Source organism: Oncorhynchus kisutch, linkage group LG7 (genome assembly GCF_002021735.2).
Source record: "Oncorhynchus kisutch isolate 150728-3 linkage group LG7, Okis_V2, whole genome shotgun sequence".
Classification (NCBI taxonomy): Eukaryota; Metazoa; Chordata; class Actinopteri; order Salmoniformes; family Salmonidae; genus Oncorhynchus; species Oncorhynchus kisutch.
This window is the reverse complement of record NC_034180.2, coordinates 13081258-13102435: the sequence shown is the minus strand read 5'-3', so window position 1 is coordinate 13102435 and position 21178 is coordinate 13081258. Positions and strand designations below refer to the sequence as shown.

General features: G+C 43.5%; 1 protein-coding gene across 2 annotated transcripts in view; it reads right to left on the bottom strand.

Moving 5' to 3' along the window:
- LOC109894202 (tetraspanin-5-like) overlaps positions 1-21178 on the bottom strand; it is a 40978-nt gene that overhangs the window by 13206 nt on the left and 6594 nt on the right. For both annotated transcript variants that reach the window (XM_031828502.1, XM_031828503.1), the window contains exons 3-6: positions 14468-14614; positions 11230-11400; positions 8247-8372; positions 7331-7378 (exon numbers count right to left, since the gene is read on the bottom strand). In XM_031828502.1, the coding sequence (XP_031684362.1) occupies positions 7331-7378; positions 8247-8372; positions 11230-11400; positions 14468-14614 (492 nt within the window). The remainder of the gene's footprint in view (positions 1-7330; positions 7379-8246; positions 8373-11229; positions 11401-14467; positions 14615-21178) is intronic.

Here is a 21178-nt window from a genome sequence, read left to right as displayed (position 1 = left end):
GAGTGAAAAAGTTTGATGAAAAATGTGTCTGACCTTCTCACTCATCATTATTTAAGATTCATTCGGGATTATCCGTCATCATGGTATCATCCACATTTGAGGGAGTGAGCACATGTGGCTATTCTGTGTTGATAGGTTAACAAAGAAACAGGTATGTATGCTGTATGTTGATAATGTCGTCGTTCAGCCACGACTCCATGAAGCGTAAGATATTACAGTTTTTAATGTCCCGTTGGTATTAATGCTTCATTTAGAGTTACTAATGTAACTTTAGTTGTGATACAAACGTTGAGCTATATGTTTTGATTTTTAATGCATTCTAAGGCTGCATGATGCGACTCCAATGATGATTTGAAAGGCATGAGCTCTGCTTTGTTTTTTGCACAGGCTGTACAGTCGTGGCCAAGTTTTGAGAATGACACAAATATTCATTTCCACAAAGTTTGCTGCTTCAGTGTCTATATATATTTTTGTCAAACGTTACTATGGAATACTGAAGTGTCAAAGGTATTTATTGACAATTACATGAAGATGATGCAAAGAGTCAATATTTGTAGTGTTGACCCATCTTTTTCAAGACTTCTGCAATCCACCAAGGCATGCTGTCAATTAACTTCTGGGCCACACCCTGACTGATGGCAGCCCATTCTTGCATAATCAATGCTTGGAGTTTGTCAGAATTTGTGGGTTTTTGTTTGTCCACCCGTGTCACACTCTGACCATTATTTGCGTTGTTTTGTTTGATCAGGGTGTGATATGAGTGGGCATTCTATGTTGCATGTCTAGCTAGTCTGTTTCTATGTGTTTTGCCCTGATATGGTTCTCAATCAGTGGCAGGTGTTTGTCGTTGTCTCTGATTGGGAACCATATTTAGGTAGCCTGGTTATTGACTATGTGATGTTGCATGTTTGCATACAGTATTGATAGCGGTCACGGTCCTATTATTATTATTATTTTGTTTGTTTGTTTAGTGTTCTTCGTGTTCATTCATCTAACATTAAAAGTATGTATTCACACCACGCTGCGCTTTGGTCTCCTCACTACGACAATTGTGACAACCCGCCTCTTGAGGATTGACCACAAGTTCTCAATGGGATTAAGGTCTGGGGAGTTTCCTGGCCATGGACCCAAAATATTGATGTTTTGTTCCCCGAGCCACTTTTGCCTTATGGCAAGGTGCTCCATCATGCTGGAAAAGGCATTGTTCGTCACCAAACTGTTCCTGGATGGTTGGGAGAAGTTGCTCTCGGAGGATGCGTTGGTTCCATTCTTTATTCATGGCTGTGTTCTTAGGCAAAATTGTGAGTGAGCCCACTCCCTTGGCTAAGCAACCTGATATAAGAGAAATTCATATGATTTATATGTTTAAGGTAATGGTAAGATAATGACAATTATTTATATGTTAAAGGTAATGTTAAGGTAATGACAAAGTATTCTACACTATCACTGTATAATGGACTGAAATGTAATGGAATCATAAGACTAGAATTGTTATGATTGTGTGTGCATAGGACAAGTTAAGACTTACCATTTAGAAGACAGTGTGTGCCTAAGAAAATACCGAGAACAATTCAACTGTGTTTGACCAGACCTGGCTAGAACTCTGAGAAATGTATGATAGGACAGGGAGTCCTTCTCAAGGTTCCTCTAATCTTGGAGGAATGGAACTGTTGGCTGGGTAGTGATACACAGTGGTGAGAACTCTGGAGAAGGACACAACTCACCTACTGTTCGTGTGTATGTATGTGCGTAGGATATCTACTGTTTGTGTGAAAGTATGTGCGTAAGTAAGGAGCAAGGTATAAAATGGATGTCTCGTGAATGTCTCAGAACGTTCTCGTGAAACTGTACTAACCTTTTGCATAAGCTGAGTCTTTGCCTAATTATTATTATTAAACCCATGGTCTTACAAACCTCAGGGACTGGTCAAAGCTATTGATTCTTAGTTATTATCATTGGGATTGAAAATTAGTGTGACAACCCCACACATGAATGGTCTCAGGATGCTTTACTGTTGGCATTTACACAGGACTGATGGTAGCGCTCACCTTGTCTTCTCTGGACAAGCTTTTTTCCGGAAACAATTTTGCCCCAAACAATCGGAAAGGGGATTCATCAGAGAAAATGACTTTACCCCAGTCCTCAGCAGTCCAATCCCTGTACCTTTTGCAGAATATCAGTCTGTCCCTGATGTTTTTCCTGGAGAGAAGTGGCTTCTTTGCTGCTCTTCTTGACACCAGGCCATCCTCCAAAAGTCTTCGCCTCACTGTGAGTGCAGATGCACTCACACCTGCCTGCTGCCATTCCTGAGCAAGCTCTGTACTGGTGGTGCCCCGATCCCGCAGCTGAATCAACTTTAGGAAGCACCGCTCACTCACATGGCTACAAGTGAAGACAGACACGTCGGGGACGCAACTGTCCTTATCTGATTCCGAGGCGCAAATTGAAGACACTGGAAGAACTGTCCACATTCAAATTTTTTCAGTCAACAAGAGAAGTAGGCCGAACGAACAGCAAAAGCACTAGCCTATGTCAATCTACTATCCCCCATAGAACAAAAGTTGACCTATTCTGTGCGAGAAATAAATATTCCAAACATCGTCTGGGACAGTTGTAGGATGCGATAGATCCCAAATTAATATAACCACTAGCATCAAAAAAACTTTAAGTAATGATGCTGAAGCAACAGATCAGAACATTTAGCTTCAAATGTTGATAAACTATTAGAATATTTCTTCACATTCAAAGCTCTGCAATGTGCACAATGCAGTAGGCTATAAGCACAAATGTTCCATGAGCGGGAAAACACCATTATCAAAAGTGACTGCAAATGCGATTATGCATGTAATGCTTTTATTATAAATGTGTATTTTTATGGTGCACGAAAGGCATGAGCTCTGCTTAGTTTTTTTGTGCAGGCTGTACACACTTCATCAGTCTCTCATTCACAATTTGACAAGCCCTTGATTATGTCTCGAATTTTCCGGCAGCAAATATATAATTCACAGGCTAATATGGTCAACCATCAGACTATTCTTGTTTTAATCTTGTTTTTACATATATTATTTAGTATATGTGTGAATTTTATTTATTTAGAATGGACAATTATCATGTCTCGAAGCAGGGGCAAAAATATGTAATCTATGCACTTAAATAGACAGTACCGTGCAGTATTGAAGAGCCCTCACTGCTGCTCAATCATATCATTTTTCCAACTTAATTGAGGAAAATAAGATCAATCTAAAATGTATTTTTGATACTGTTGCAAAGCTAACTAAAAAGCAGTATTCCCCAAGAGAGGATGGCTTTCACTTCAGCAGTAATAAATTCATGAACTTGTTTGAGAAAAAGATCACGATCATTAGAAAGCAAATTACGGACTCCTCTTTAAATCTGAGTATTCCTCCAAAGCTCAGTTGTCCTGAGTCTGCACAACTCTGCCAGGACCGAGGATCAAGGGAGACACTCAAGTGTTTGAGTACTATATCTCGTGACACAATGATGAAAATAATCATGGCCTCTAAAACTTCAAGCTGCTTACTGGACCCTATTCCAACTAAACTACTGAAAGAGCTGCTTCCTGTGCTTGGCCCTCCTATGTTGAACATAATAAAGGGCTTTCTATCCACCGGCTGTGTACCAAACTCACTAAAAGTGGCAGTAATAAAGCCTCTCTTGAAAAAGCCAAACCTTGACCCAGAAAATATAAAAAACAATGTATACAAAATGCTTCAGTCTGGTTTTAGACCCCATCATAGCACTGAGACTGCACTTGTGAAGGTGGTAAATTACCTTTTAATGGCGTCAGACTGAGGCTCTGCATCTGTCCTCGTGCTCCTAGACCTTAGTGCTGCTTTTGATACCATCGATCACCACATTCTTTTGGAGAGATTGGAAACCCAAATTGGTCTACACGGACAAGTTCTGGCCTGTCAGGATCTTATCTGTCGGAAAGATATCAGTTGGTCTCTGTGGATGGTTTGTCCTCTGACAAATCAACTGTAAATTTCGGTGTTCCTCAAGGTTCCGTTTTAGGACCACTATTGTTTTCACTATATATTTTACCTCATGGTGATATCATTCGGAAACATCATGTTAACTTTCACTGCTATGCGGATGACACAGCTGTACATTTCTATGAAACATGGTGAAGCCCCAAAATTGCCCTCACTGACAGCCTGTGTTTCAGACATAAGGAAGTGGATGGCTGCAAACTTTCTACTTTTAAACTCAGACAAAACAGAGATGCTTGTTCTAGGTCCCAAGAAACAAAGAGATCTTCTGTTGAATCTGACAATTAATCTCGATGGTTGTACAGTCGTCTCAAATACAACTGTGAAGGATCTCGGCGTTACTCTGGACCTTGATCTCTCTTTTGACGAACATATCAAGACTGTTTCAAGGACAGCTTTTTCCATCTACGTAACTTTGCAAAAATCTTGCAGAAAAATTAATCCATGCTTTTGTCATTTCTAGGTTAGACTACTGCAATGGCTCTACTTTCCGGCCATCTGGATAAAGCACTAAATAAACTTCAGTTAGTGCTAAATACGTCCAAAGAATTTGATCATATTACTCCAGTGCTAGCCTCCCTACACTGGCTTCCTGTTAAGGCAAGGACTGATTTCAAGGTTTGACTGCTAACCTACAAAGCATTACATGGGCTTGCTCCTACCCATCTTTCCGATTTGGTCCTGCCGTACATACCTACACGTATGCTATGGTCACAAGACGCAGGCCTCCTAATTGTCCTTAGAATTTCTAAGCAAACAGCTGGAGCAGGGCTTTCTCCAAAAGAGCTCCATTTTTATGGAATGGTCTGCCTACCCATGTGAGAGATGCAGCCTCGGTCTCAACCTTTAAGTCTTTATTGAAGACTCATCTCTTCAGTAGGTCCTATGATTGAGTGTAGTATGGCCCAGGAGTGTGAAGGTGAACGGAAAGGCACTGGAGCAACGAACCACCCTGCCTGGCCGGTTCCCCTCTCTCCACTGGGATTCTCTGCCTCTAACCCCCAGGGGCTGAGTCACTGGCCTACTGGTGCTCTTCCATGCCGTCCCTAGGAGGGCTGCGTCACTTGAGTGGGTTGAGTCACTGACATGGTCTTCCTGTCTGGATTGGCCACCCCTCATAGCCTGGCTCCTCTAGGTTCCTTCCTAGGTTTTGGCCTTTCTAGGGAGTTTTTCCTAGCCACCGTGCATCTACACCTGCATTGCTTGCTGTTTGGGGTTTTAGGCTGGGTTTCTGTACAGCACTGAGATATCAGCTGATGTAAGAAGGGCTATATAAATTTGATTTGTAGCGAATGGAGGACGCTATTCCTGTGGTTAATCTTCATGCCATCCTGTTGTTGTCACGTTCTGACCTCAGTTCCTTTGTTTTTGTCTTTGTTTTAGTATGGTCAGGGCGTGAGTTGGGGTGGGCAGTCTATGTTTTTTCTATGTTGGTTTTTGTGTTCGGCCTAGTATGGTTCTCAATCAGAGGCAGGTGTCGTTAGTTGTCTCTGATTGAGAATCATACTTAGGTAGCCTTTTTTTCCACCTGGGTTTTGTGGGTGTTTATTTTCTGCCTAGTGTGTGTTGTCACCTTACAGAACTGTTTCGGTTTCGTTGATTCACATTTATTATTTTGTTCCAGTTTTCAGTTGTGTTTTTGAATAAATCAATATGAAAGACCAGCTGCAATTAATTGCATAACCTATAGAAATGTTGCGATCTCATGAAGTGTTTGATTAGATTTTCGATCATATTTGCATTGATGTCAGAGTGATTAGAGGGACAATATAGTGCTGAGTACCAGGTAGTTTGCAAGTTTGGTAGGCTACTGATGACCATCAACAGCATCCGAGCTTGGAGAAGCCTAATTACAGCCCTAGTCACAATACTCTTGGTCCCCCTAAAATGGGGGGACTATGTACAAAAAATGCTGTAATTTGTCAACAGTTCCTCCGATATGAATGAAAATATCCTCAAATTAAAGCTGACAGTATGCACTTTAACCTACTTTTCTTTGTATCATTTCAAATCCAAAGTGCTGGAGTAGAGAGACAAAACAACAAAACATTTGTCACTGTCCCAATACTTTTGGAGCTCACTCTCTCACCAAATGGCCATTCCATTAACATCCTGTAGTTCCCTGTGTCCTTTTGTTGAAATACCTCTAATTTCCCTGAACTGAATCTTGTCAAAACAGCTTCTACATTATGCTTTTCTCAGTTTGAGGGTAATGCTTGGAAAATAAATACACCCCTTCCTTACATTACCCTATCCCATGGTACTTGGCCAAAAGCACATTTCTCCATCATGAGTAATTCCAGGCAACCCATAGTACTGAGGGAACCAGCTGTTGTCAAATGGGGGCCGGGAGAGTGGCGATGCACTGTGAGACCAGTGTTGTGACTTAGACATGGGTGGGGTGCAGTAAGAATGACCTCATCTAGCTCAACCAACCTGCCAATGGCATTTTTTAAAAATTGAACCTTAATTTAACTAGGAAAGTCAGTTAAGGACAAATTCTTATTTACAATGACAGCCTACCAGGGAACAGTGGGTTAACTGCCTTGTTCAGAGATAGAGCGACAGATTTGTACCTTGTCAGAACAGTTTTCCACGATTCTTACAATTCCACTGTTTTATTTTGAGGACTTCCTTTTGATGAAACAACCCATCCCCATGCTGTGGAAAAAACTCTGGAAGCTTGCTTCCAAGTGAACAGACTGCCATAATGATGGATTCTGCGTCTGTTTGTATCAAGTGTCTCAGAGTAGGAGTGCTATTCTAGTATAAAGTCCTTCCTTCCCACGTGATGGATCCTGACTCCTAAACTTGGAATAGTGTTAATTATCAGGTATCCAATTGAAATATTAAGTGCTATGGTCTAGAGGGTCTACACTAGAAGTTAATGGTTATCTGTAGGAGGAATGTATATGGTAGAGGCAATTAAGCTTGGACTGAGTGCAGGGAAGACGATCATATGTTCGCAGGCACTGATAAGGGTGGATAGCTGTGGATTAGTGAGGAAGGGTGTCGAGGTCAGGTCACATTAAGAGAGAAGGAACAGTTTACTAATTGTCTGTGAGTTTAAATAAGTTCATTTAGAAATGAACACATGTAATATTATTCCTTTTGATCTAAGAGTCAAGACAGCAGGTCTCTGAAGAACGTTTTCCCCTTTAATACTAAGGCATTGCACTGGCCTCGGTGTGTCGGCTCAACACTAATAACAGCAACTTTCAAACTAGAATATTGGTGCAGACTCTTTGACAAAGTACTTCACAATATTTCCAGGAATCTTAAATAACATTTTCTGTAATAAGAACGATTCAACTCACCGCTTTAGCTCGAATGTCGTAGCCACACTGGGTGTTAATGACATCCTCCTACAATACAAAAGAGAGGATATTTATAAACGGTATATTCATAGCATTCGCCTAATTGACTCAATACCAAACCTGCGACAAGTTTGCAAACAGTAGATAGAAATGGATGTAGGGCCTGCTAAGTGAGAGGATGGTTTAAAACTGGGGTTATTAATGAGCTTGATATAGGCATATGTATATTGACATGTATAGTGAGCCAAACCATTAGTTATTTTTCAAATATCATGGATAATGTCAATGTCAAGGACTTATATTTTGTATGTGCATGTAGGCAAAGAAATGTAATTTGAAGCTACATGCCATTTGGTCTTGTTGCATGCTAAAAAAAAATTGATTTCATCATAAACATCTTCAAATAAGGCTCAGCTAGGGTTATGTAGCCTATTTGTATGCCGTTTGGCTGTAGTATGAGTGAATTCTCTGCGGCACAGGCTAGTTGTGTCCCTCCTTGTGTGTCTTGTGATTTATGGTGATGTGAAGTTAGCAACTGTGAAACGTTAGCCCCTTAAAAAAGGGATTTGAGCTAAAATAGGAACACTGCCATCTAGCCAGTGCTTTTGACAGAGAGAGATTACGACATGGCTTCTGACTAGTCACAGAGAAACAACTAGGAAGTTATTGAGCTTTAAGCTACAGACTCTGCTAAATGTGTTCGCAGGCCACTTTACTATTTCAAGTGTATTGGTATGGACTAATGCAATACGCTGGTGGCTGGACATTAGAATGGAGCATTTTGATAACTCCTCCAAATTAGTTTTTGCAATTGCACTAGTGATGTACTGACTGATCAACTCCAATAAAAGCGGTCTGTACTTCAGAGGATACTGGGTATAGTTCAGTGAAGTGAGAGTGGTGAGAGAACACGTACTGCCGGGTCTTTGGTGCAGCATGAAAAGGGCACTCCGCACTTCTCGCGACTTGGGTTGGAATCTGTGCAGTTGAAGTAGATGTTCAAGTTCCAGTCATCTGCCCCAAAGGCTCCACAACACTCCCACTGGAAAGGCCAAAGAGACAGAACAACATCCCGTTCAGACATCACCAACCTCTTCAAAGGGATATTCAGTGTCTTTAAAAAAAAAAAAATACCCATCTACCATGATGGGTGATCTCTTTGCAAGGCATTGGAAAACCTCCCTGGTCTTTGCAGTTGAATCTGTGTTTGAAATTCACTGCTCGACAGAGGGACCTTACAGATAATTTTGTGACTTGTTCAGCAATTTTTTTGTCCTGAACTTATTTAGGTATTTCAGCTTTTAATTTTGTATTCATTTGTACAAATTTCTAAAAACATAATTTCACTTTGACATTATGGGGTATTGTGCATAGGCCTGTGAAACAAAATCTCAATTGAATCCATTTTAAATTCAAGCTGTAACACAGAAAAATGTGTAAATGGTCAAGGAGTGTGAATACTTTTTAAAGGCACTGTAGTTTTTTTCTATGTTTTCACTCTCAAAATCTGACTTTTTTTTTTTTTTTTATATAACAAAAATTGGATGTTCTAAGTCCACAACAATGCTTAAACCATATCAGGAGACCATTTTTGGATGTCTGTGAAATTTTGTGAAATCTATAAAACCTATTTTTTGGAGGGTGCAGTTGCCCTTTAATTCAACTGAACACTGAGCAACTGATCATTTGGCTAGTGGTGTTTTTGTACTGGAGGCCTATAACCATGTTAGGAGCTGATGGTGAACTATAGGAAAAGGAGGGCCGAACAGGCCCCCATTAACATCGATGGGGCTGTAGTGGAGCGGGTCGAGAGTTTCAAGTTCCTTGGTGTCCACATCACCAACTAACTTTCATGGCCCAAACACACCAAGGCAGCTGTGTAGAGGTCAAGAGACTGAAAAGATTTGGCATGGGTCCCCAGATCCTCAAAAGGTTCTATAGCTGCACCATCGAGAGCATTCAGACCAGTTGCATCACCTTCTGGTATGGCAACTGCTCGCCATCTGACCATAAGACGCTACAGAGGGTAGTGCGTATGGCCCAGTACATCACTGGGGCCAAGCTTCCTGACATCCAGGACCATATACAAGACCATAAGCCTTTCATGGTAAGGTCTACACCTGTACACCTGTATTCGATGCATGTGACAAATACAATTTGATTTGAATGTAGACCCAGTGTGTGGCAGCTTGCCCGTTAGGGAATTAGGGCTGCGCCCCACTTTTGATTATCCCCCGCACCCCCAAAAAACTGGTGATAAAAAAAAAAGTTGGAAGTCGGAAGTTTACATACACCTTAGCCAAATACATTTAAACTCAGTTTCACAATTCCTGACATTTAATCCAAGTAAAAATTCCCTGTCTTAGGTCATTTAGGGTCACCACTTTATTTTAAGAATGTGAAATGTCAGAATAATAGTAGAGAGAATTATTTATTTAAGCTTTTATTTCTTTCATCACATTCCCAGTGGGTCAGAAGTGTACACATACAACTATTTTCTTTCTCATCAATTTACACACAATACACCATAATGACGAAGCAAAAACAGGTTTTTAGAAATGTTTTCAAATGTATTAAATAAAACACTCAAGTACCTTATTTACACAAGTATTCAGACCTTTTGCTATGAGACTCAAAATTGAGCTCAGGTGCATCCAGTTTCCATTGATCATCCTTGAGATGCTTCTACAACTTGAATGGAGACCACCTGTGTTAAATTCAATTAACTGGACATGATTTGGAAAGGCACACATCTGTCTATTTAAAGGTCCCAGAGTTGACAGTGCATGTCAGAGAAAAAAAACAAGCCATGAGGTCGAAAGAATTGTCCGTAGAGGTCCGAAACAGGATTGTGTCGAGGGAGGTGACCTTGGTCAGAGTTCCTCTGTGGAGATGGGAGAACCTTCCAGAAGGACAACCATCTCTGCAGCACTCCAACAATCAAGCCTTTATGGTCGAGTGGCCCAACGGAAGTCACTCCTCTGTAAAAAGGCACATGACAGCCCGCTAAAGGACTAGGACCATGAGAAACAAGATTCTCTGGTCTGATGAAACCAAGATTGAAATCTTTGGCCTGAATGCCAAGCATCACGTCTGGAGGAAACCTGGCAACATCACTACAATGAAGCATGGTGGTGGCAGCATTATGCTGTGGGGATGATTTTCAGCAGCAGGCCCTGGGAGACTAGTCAGTATCAGATGAACAGAGCAAAGTACAGAGAGATCCTTGATGACAACCTGTTCCAGAGCGCTCAGGACCTCAGACTGGGGGCAAAGGTTAACCTTCCAACTGGACAACGACCCTAAGCACACAGCCAATCAACGCAGGAGTGGCTTCGGGACAAGTCTCTGAATGTCCTTGAGTGGCCCAGCCAGAGCCCGGACTTGAACGCGATCGAACATCTCTGGAGAGACCTGAAAATAGCTGTGCAGTGACGCTCCCCATCCAACCTGACAGAGCTTGAGAGGATCTGCAGAAAAGAATGGGAGAAACTCCCCAAATACAGGTGTGCCAAGCTTGTAGCGTCATACCCAAAAAGACTAATCTGTAAACGCTGCCAAAGGTGCTTCAACAAAGTACTGAGTAAAAGGTTGGAATACTTATGTAAATGTGATATTTCAGTATTTTATTTTTTATAAATTAGCAAAAATGTATAAAAAACTGTTTTTGCTTTGTTATTATGGGGTATTGTGTGTAGATAGATTTTTTAAAATGATCATTCCCTCATCAATTTTAGAAAGAGGCTGTAACGTAACAAAATGTGGAAAAAGTCAAGGGTTCTGAATACTTTCAGAAGGCACTGTACCTGCGTATAGCCCTCACTACACCACTGGGTGCACCAGTAAATTATTAATCTTATCACACAGAAAGACAGTTGTGAAAAGATAACTGCTCTTACGTATTCTTGGGTGAAATCTATGAGATTCTGCAGATCAATGTCATCCCGGTACGCCCGGATGTTGTTGTTGATGAAGAAGTTGAGCTGGTCCTTGATCCAGTCCTTGAAGACGAAGGCCAAGACTCCAGCTGTCAGCTCCAGGAAGAAGATGATCCCCAGGAACACGGAGAACTGGAACAGAGCAATGTTGGCCAACACTGAATATGGGATACCCAGCCAGAAAAATTGGCTCAAATTACTTATGATCAGGTGGTATACTGTTTTGCGATAGGACGTTTTGTAAATGTATTTTTATTATTTTCTATTTAAAAATGTTTGTGGCCCATCACCCCTCTTCGGGGGACAAAAATAACATTATTTTTTTTGTTACATGTACATTCTACACAGGTTTACATATATGGCACTTTTTTCACACTAGTTACATAGCAAGAATATAGTTATTTGATATACAGTTGAAGTCGGAAGTTTACATACACCTTAGCCAAATACATTTAAACTCAGTTTTTCACAATTCCTGACAGGGCTTTGTGATGGCCACTCCAATAGCTTGACTTTGTTGTCCTTAAGCCATTTTGCCACAACTTTGGAAGTATGCTTGGGGTCATTGTCCATTTGGAAGATCCATTTGTGATCAAGCTATAACTGACTGATGTCTTGAAATGTTGCTTCAATATGTCCACATAATTTTCCTTTCTCATGAAGCCATCTATTTTGTGAAGTGCACCAGTCCTTCCTGCAGCAAAGCACCCTCACAACATGATGCTGCCACTCCCGTGTTCGCGGTTGGGATGGTGATCTTCGGCTTGCAATATCTCCCCCTTTTCCCTCCAAACATAGCAATGGTCATTATGGCCAAACAGTTCTATTTTTGTTTCATCAGACCAGAGGACATTTCTCTAAAAAGTACGATCTTTGTCCCCATGTGCAGTTGCAAACCGTAGTCTGGATTTTTTATGGCGGTTTTGGAGCAGTGGCTTCTTCCTTGCTGAGCGGCCTTTCAGTTATGTCGATATAGGACTCGTTTTACTGTGGATATAGATACTTTTGTACCTGTTTCCTCAAGCATCTTCACAAGGTCCTTTGCTGTTGCTCTGGGAATGATTTGCACTTTTCGCACCAAAGTACGTTCGTCTCTAAGAGACAGAACGTGTCTCCATCCTGAGCGGTATGACGGCTGCATGGTCCCATGGTGTTTATACGTGCATACTATTGTTTGTACAGATGAACGTGGTACCTTCAGGCATTTGGAAATTGCTCCCAAAGATGAACCAAACTTGTGGAGGTCTACAAAGGTCTTGGGCTGATTTGAGGTCTTGGGCTGATTTCTTTAGATTTTCCCATGATGTCAAGTAAAGAGGCACTGAGTTTGAAAGTAGGCCTTGAAATACATCCACAGGTACACCTCCAATTGACTCAAATTATGTAAATTAGCCTATCAGAAGCTTCTAAAGCCATGACATAATAATTTTCCAAGCTGTTTAAAGGCACAGTCAACTTAGTGTGTGTAAACTTCTGACCTACTGGAATTGTGATACAGTGAATTATACGTGAAATAATCTGTCTGTAAACAATTGCTGGAAAGATTACTTGTGTCATGCACAAAGTAGATGTCCTAATCAACTTGCCAAAACTATAGTTGTTAACAAGAAATTTGTGGAGTGGTTGAAAAACGAGTTTCAATGACTCCAACCTCAGTGTATGTAAACTTCCGACTTCAACTGTACATTATATCTGGATAGATAGTACTTAAACACATTCGGTAAACATTATATATTTTGTTTTCAGTCATAACTATTATAGAATATGAGCTTTTAAACCCACCCCACAGCCCATCCCACCTATCTCCGTAAACCACCCTTTTATGATTTCCATGTGCCATATAATTTTCAACTCTGCTGTTTCACATAAATTCTGAACCTTTCTAAATCGCATAGTATCTACAGATTGTAAGTTAAATATGAATACTTCTAATAAAAGTATTATATTGTTGACTGATTTCAATATGGCTTTCCAAATCTCCCAACAGTGCTAAACATCTTTTTAGCAACCAGAAAAACATGTCCTTTAACTGGTTGTTATCTGACTTGGATATGTCATCGTGAAAAAAAATGATTTGTTCTTTACAACCAGCAAAACAGTTTACAGCCAGGACATGAAGTCATTAGTTAGCATTCCAAATGTTTCCCACTGGATCAAAGCATATCACAGTATACGAAACATGAACAAACGCTACATATTTGTAGATAAAGCAACTGAACTTTAAAAAAACTGAACTAATCAACACTGCCAGCCAAATATATTAACACATTAGTAATCACTTGTTGTTTTCAAGCTTTCTACTTTCAGCTACCCCCTCCATCACCCAGTTCAAGAGAGAGAATGAATCCATTCTGGACCTCTAACAATTCATTGCCAATCCATTCAACATTCGATTGACATTTTATAATAGAGCTCTTCTAAGATGTTGACTTGGTTTATAAGACTCAATATAAAGCTTTTTGTCATAATCTAAAACCCCCTTTCATCTACACTCTTTGAAAAAAGACTTCCGAAAGGGTTCTTTGGCTGTCCCCATAGGATAAAAAAAATGTGGGTTTCAGGGAGAAGCCTTTTGAGTTCCATGTAAAATCCTCTGTGGAAAGGGTTCTACCTGGAAACCAAAAGGGTTCTACCTGGAACCAAAAAGGGTTCTTCAAAGGGTTATCCTATGGGGACAGCCGAAGAACCCTTTTAGGTTCTAGATAACACCTTTTTTCTAAGAGTGTACCTCATTTCTATCAAAGGCCCACCAATCCCCAGGGGGAAAAATGTTTCTGGTTGTTAAACTGGTTGAGAAGTCATCATATAACCAGATTACAACCAAATGGTCTCTGTTACCCAAGGTCTCTTTCATGACGACATCAAGATGTCATGGGAAAGAGGTCATATTTTGGTTGATATTACAACCTGATAAAGACATTATTTTCTGGATGTTAAAAAGATGTTAACAAAACGCCCTTATACTGGCATAACCATGACATAACCATGACTTCATAATTGTGAGCAATAATTCACCAGTCCAAACAACAAAAAAACACACACTTGCTCCGTAAAGCTGTGGTTTAGTACACACATTGGAGTGGCCCTATAATTGCTTGGTTGGGTAGGGTTAAGTATTGACAGGGGGATGAAAAATACTTCCAATGTTACGTCATATCAATGTAAAATATAATGCTCTCGAATAACAAAGAGAACATACAAACTTGAGAAGGAAAGAGTTCTCCCTCAGTGCTCCGATACAACCAGCAAAGCCAAGGATAAACATAACTCCTCCCACCACCAGGAAGAGCCAGACGGGGTCAAAGCCCCCCAGGTCTGTGATGGATGAGATGTTGGAGAGCACACCCTGGGGGAGGAAGAGAGAGGGGGGGGGGGTGATCACTAGATATAATAGTCAATAAGTCAATATGTTTTTTTATTCATAGTCAATCATGTCAATTGTTTTATAGAGTTTGAAACACAAAGCTTGAGAAATGGAGACCTTACTGGACATACTAAAATGATTCCACTCTAGGACTCTCATGACAAAGACACAAGCATACAGTATATTGTACAAGGGCTCACACATGCACGCACGCACAAATCCACGCCCGGATATGTACACGCACACACATATATGCATGCACATACACACCGCCTTCATGACAGCTTAGAAATATAAGCCAAAATTGGAGCAAACACAATGAAGAAATTGGGATCCCTAAAAAATACAAATGAACCTGTGAATGTGTCCAATCCATTCAGGAGTCATTGTGAAGTCATGCTTCCCACTGGAAAACTTTTTTAACAGAAATAAATCACATGCAGGGCAGATGGGTGTGGAACACTATTTAACATGGGTCAGTCTCGTCATAGACTTATAAACCTGTGATCTATTAATATGACATATGATACTTCCTTATTGGTAGAACAGAAATAATAAATAACACTAGGATCTCTTCAGTAACACTTTACTTAAAGCCTGCAAGCATAATGCTTGATAACGTGTTATAAGCATGTATATGAGCCTTTATAATGTCTTATAAACAGGCTTATAATGTCGAAAGTCTATGTATGAACTCAAATTGGCTGGTATGTAGTGTGGATCACTATTAAATAATTATAAGACATTATGCTCAAAAAGTTTTACAATGCATTATAAGTGCATTATAATGCACTATACCTGCAGACACTTGAAAGTGTTACAAATTCTTTGAGCAGTCAGCTTTTTTATTTCACCTTTATTTAACCAGGTAGGCTAGTTGAGAACAAGTTCTCATTTACAACTGCGACCTGGCCAAGATAAGGCATAGTAGTGTGAACAGACAACTGTCACGCCTTGGTCTTAGTGTTTTGTGTTTTCGTTATATATTTGGTCAGGCCAGGGTGTGACAGGGGTTTACGTGTTGTATTTCGTATTGGGGTTTGTTGTATTTGGGATCGCGGCTGATTAGGGGTGTTGTATAGGCTTGGCTGCCTGAGGCGGTTCTCAATCAGCTGTCAGGTGATTCTCGTTGCCTCTGATTGGGAACCGTATTTAGGTAGCCTGAGTTTCACTTTGTATTTCGTGGGTGATTGTTCCTGTCTCTGTGTAGTGTTCACCAGATAGGCTGTAATAAGTTTCACGTTCCGTTTGTTGTTTTTGTATTTATTCGTTATTTCATGTACCGTCACTTTTTTCATTAAAAACATGAGTAACCACCACGCTGCATTTCGGTCCGACTCTCTTTCAACAAACGAAGAACGCCGTTACAGAATCACCCACCACATACGGACCGAGCAGCGTGGTTACAGGCAGCGACCGCAGGAAAAGCGAAAGGAGGAATGGAAAGGGGAAGACGTATTGGATGGCATGGAGTATACGACGTGGGAGGAAATCGACAGGTGGGCGGCCGACCCAGAGAGAGTGCAGGAGCCCGCATGGGATTCGCTTCAGCAGTGCGAAGAGGGCTATAGGCGAATGGAGTTGGAGAAAAGAAAGACACGGCGGCGCAGAGCGAAACCCGAAAGTCACCCCAAAAAATGTATTGGGGGGGGGCTCAGGGAGAGAGTGGCAGAGTCAGGAGTCAGACCTGAGCCAACTCTCCCTGTTAATCATGAGGAGCAGCGATATAAGGACTTCTGGTCTTGGGAGATGATATTAGACGGAAGAGGACCCTGGGCTCAGCCTGGTGAATATCGCCGCCTCAAGGAGGAAGTAGAGGCAGCAGGAGATAGGAGCCGGCGATACGAGGGAACACGGTTGGCAAGGAAGCCCGAGAAACAACCCCAAAAAATTATTGGGGGGGGGCTTACAGGGAGTATGGCTATGCCAGGTAGGAGACCTGCGCAAACTCCCTGTGCTTACCGGGGGGCTAAAGAGACCGGGCAGGCACCGTGTTATGCTAGTGAGCGCACGGTGTCTCCAGTGCGGGTGCATAGCCCGGTACGGTTCATACCAGCCCTTCGTATTGGCCGTGCTAGAGTGGGCATCAAGCCAGGTAAGCTTGGGCAGGCTCGGTGCTCCAGAGCTCCAGTGCGCCTGCACGGTCCGGTCTATCCAGAGCCACCTCCACACACCAGTCCTCCGGTAGCAGCTCCCCGCACCAGGCTTCCTGTGCGTGTCCTCGCTCCAGTATCACCAGTGCCCGCACCACGCATCAGGCCTACAGTGCGCCTCGCCTCTCCTGCTCTGTCGGAGTCTCCCGCCTGTTCAGCTCAGCCAGAGCCTTCCTTCCCTCCTGCGCTGTCGGAGTCTCCCACCTGTTCAGCGCAGCCAGTGTTTTCCTCCTCTCTTGCGCTGTCGGAGTCTCCTGTCTGTTCAGCGCAGCCAGCGTTTTCCTCCTCTCCTGCGCTGTCGGAGTCTCCCGCCTGTTTAGCGCTATCAGAGCCTTTCTTCTCTACAGCGCTGCCGGAGCCTCCTGCCTGTTTGAAGCAGCCAGAGCTGTCAGTCTGCAAGGAGCTGTCAGTCTGCAAGGAGCTGCCAGTCTGTAAGGAGCTGTCAGTCTGCATGAAGCAGCCAGAGCTGTCAGTCTGCAAGGAGCTGTCAGTCTGCATGAAGCAGCCAGAGCTGTCAGTCTGCAAGGAGCTGGCAGTCTGCAAGGAGCTGGCAGTCTGCAAGGAGCTGGCAGTCTGCAAGGAGCTGCCAGTCTGCAGGGAGTTGTCAGTTTGCAAGGAGCTGCCAGTCTGCAAGGAGCTGCCAGTCTGCAAGGAGCTGCCAGTCTGCAAGGAGCTGTCAGCCTGCATGGAGCAGTCAGAGCTGTCAGTCTGCAAGGAGCTGCCAGTCTGCAAGGAGCTGTCAGCCTGCAAGGAGCTGCCAGTCTGCAGGGAACTGTCAGTCTGCAAGGAGCTGTCAGTCTGCAAGGAGCTGTCAGTCTGCAAGGAGCTGCCAGGCTGTAAGGAGCTGTCAGTCTGCAAGGAGCTGCCAGTCTGCAAGGAGCTGCCAGTCTGCAAGGAGCTGCCAGTCTGCAAGGAGCTGTCAGCCTGCATGGAGCAGTCAGAGCTGTCAGTCTGCATAGAGCAGCTAGATCTGCCAGTCAACCAGAATCTTCCAGATCTGCTAGTCAACCTGAATCTTCCAGATCCGCCAATCAGCCAGTATTTACCGGAGCCTACTACCTACCTGAGCTTCATCTCAGTACTGGGCTTCCTCTCAGTATTGGGCTTCCCCTCTGTTCCGGGCTGCCCCTCAGTCCCGAGCTGCCCCTCAGTCCCGAGCTGCCCCTCAGTCCCGAGCTGAAACCTCAGTCCCGAGCTGCCCCTCAGTCCCGAGATGCCCCTCAGTCCCGAGATGCCCCTCAGTCCCGAGATGCCCCTCAGTCCCGAGATGCCCCTCAGTCACGAGCTGCTCCTTAGTTCTGTGGGGTTGTGGGTGAGGACTATTAGGCCATGGTCGGCGGCGAGGGTGGATTATCCCAGGACGCGAAGGGGAGGAACGAGGACATTAATGAAGTGGGGTCCACGTCCCGAGCCGGAGCCGCCACCAATGACAGACGCCCACCCGGACCCTCCCTTTGGTTTTGAGGTGCGTCCGGGAGTCCGCACCTTGGGGGGGGGGTTCTGTCACGCCTTGGTCTTAGTGTTTTGTGTTTTCGTTATATATTTGGTCAGGCCAGGGTGTGACAGGGGTTTACGTGTTGTATTTCGTATTGGGGTTTGTTGTATTTGGGATCGCGGCTGATTAGGGGTGTTGTATAGGCTTGGCTGCCTGAGGCGGTTCTCAATCAGCTGTCAGGTGATTCTCGTTGCCTCTGATTGGGAACCGTATTTAGGTAGCCTGAGTTTCACTTTGTATTTCGTGGGTGATTGTTCCTGTCTCTGTGTAGTGTTCACCAGATAGGCTGTAATAAGTTTCACGTTCCGTTTGTTGTTTTTGTATTTATTCGTTATTTCATGTACCGTCACTTTTTTCATTAAAAACATGAGTAACCACCACGCTGCATTTCGGTCCGACTCTCTTTCAACGAACGAAGAACGCCGTTACAACACAGAGTTACACATGGAGTAAACAATAAACAAGTCAATAACACAGAACAAGAACAAAAAAAGAGTCTGTATACATTGTGTGTAAAAGGCATGAGGAGGTAGACGAATAATTACAATTTAGCAGATTAACACTGGAGTGATAAATTATCAGATGGTCATGTGCAGGTAGAGATACTGGTGTGCAATAGAGCAGAAAAGTAAATAAAATAAAAACAGTATGGGGATGAGGTAGGTAAATTGGGTGGGCTATTTACCGATGGACTATGTACAGCTGCAGCGATCGGTTAGCTGCTCAGATAGCAGATGTTTAAAGTTGGTGAGGGAGATAAAAGTCTCCAACTTCAGCGATTTTTGCAATTCGTTCCAGTCACAGGCAGCAGAGAACTGGAAGGAAAGGCGGCCAAATGAGGTGTTGGCTTTAGGGATGATCAGTGAAACACCTGCTGGAGTGCGTGCTACGGGTGGGTGTTGCCATCGTGACCAGTGAACTGAGACAAGGCGGAGCTTTACCTAGCATGGACTTGTAGATGACCTGGAGCCAGTGGGTCTGGCGACGAATATGTAGCGAGGGCCAGCCGACTAGAGCATACAGGTCGCAGTGGTGGGTGGTATAAGGTGGAGTAAGGTATAAGGTAGAGTATTGGAAGCTATTTTGTAGATGACATCGCCGAAGTCGAGGATCGGTAGGATAGTCAGTTTTACTTGGGTAAGTTTGGCGGTGTGAGTGAAGGAAGCTTTGTTGCGAAATAGAAAGACGATTCTAGATTTTCTTTTGGATTGGAGATGTTTGATATGAGTCTGGAAGGAGAGTTTACAGTCTAGCCAGACACCTAGGTACTTATAGATGTCCACATATTCTAGGTCGGAACCATACAGGGTGGTGATGCTAGTCGGGCGTGTGGGTGCAGGCAGCGAACGGTTGAAAAGCATGCATTTGGTTTTACTAGCGTTTTAAGAGCAGTTGGAGGCCACGGAAGGAGTGTTGTATGGCATTGAAGCTCGTTTGGAGGTTAGATAGCACAGTGTCCAAGAAAGGGCCAGAAGTATACAGTATGGTGTCGCCTGCGTAGAGGTGGATCAGGGAATCAACCGCAGCAAGAGCAACATCATTGATATATACAGAGAAAAGAGTCGGCCCGAGAATTGAACCCTGTGGCACCCCCATAGAGACTGCCAGATGACCGGACAACATGCCCTCCGATTTGACACACTGAACTCTGTCTGCAAAGTAGTTGGTGAACCAGGCAAGGCAGTCATTAGAAAAACCGAGGCTACTGAGTCTGCCGATAAGAATATGGTGATTGACAGAGTCGAAAGCCTTGGCCAGGTCGATGAAGACAGTACTCTCTTTTATCGATGGCGGTTATATCGTTTAGTACCTTGAGCGTGGCTGAGGTGCGCCCGTGACCGGCTCGGAAACCAGATTGCACAGCGGAGAAGGTACGTGGGATTCGAGATGGTCAGTGATCTGTTTATTGACTTGGCTTTCAAAGACCTTAGATAGGCAGGGCAGGATAGATATAGGTCTGTAACAGTTTGGGTCCAGGGTGTCACCCCCTTTGAAGAGGGGGGTGACCGCGGCAGCTTTCCAGTCCTTGGGGATCTCAGACGATATGAAAGAGAGGTTGAACAGGCTGGTAATAGGGGTTGCGACAATGGCGGCGGATAGTTTCAGAAATAGAGGGTCCAGATTGTCAAGCCCAGCTCATTTGTACGGGTCCAGGTTTTGCAGCTCTTTCAGAACATCTGCTATCTGGATTTGGATAAAGGAGAACCTGGAGAGGCTTGGGCGAGTAGCTGCGGGAGGGGTGGGGCGGAGCTGTTGGCCGAGGTTGGAGTAGCCAGGAGGAAGGCATGGCCAGCCGTTGAGAAATGCTTGTTGAAGTTTTAGATTATCATGGATTTATCGGTGGTGACCGTGTTACCTAGCCTCAGTGAACCAGGGGCTATATCTGTTCTTATTTCTGCATTTTTTTGAACGGAGCATGCTTATCTAAGATAAAGTTACTTTTAAAGAATGACCAGGCATCCTCAACTGACAGGATGAGGTCAATGTCCTTCCAGGATACCCGGGCCAGGTCGATTAGAAAGGGCTGCTCGCAGATGTGTTTTAGGGAGCGTTTGACAGTGATTAGGGGTGGTCGTTTGACTGCGGACCCGTAGCGGATACAGGCAATGAGGCACTGATCGCTGAGATCCTGATTGAAGATAGCGGAGGTGTATTTGGAGGGCCAGTTGGTCAGGATAACGTCTATGAGGGTGCCCTTATTTACAGATTTAGGGTTGTACCTGGTGGGTTCCTTGATGATTTGTGTGAGATTGAGGGCATCTATCTTAGATTGTAGGACTGCCGGGGTGTTAAGCATATCCCAGTTTAGGTCACCTAGCAGAACAAACTCTGATAGATAGGGGGCGATCAATTCACAAATGGTGTCCATGGCACAGCTGGGAGCTGAGGGGGGTTGGC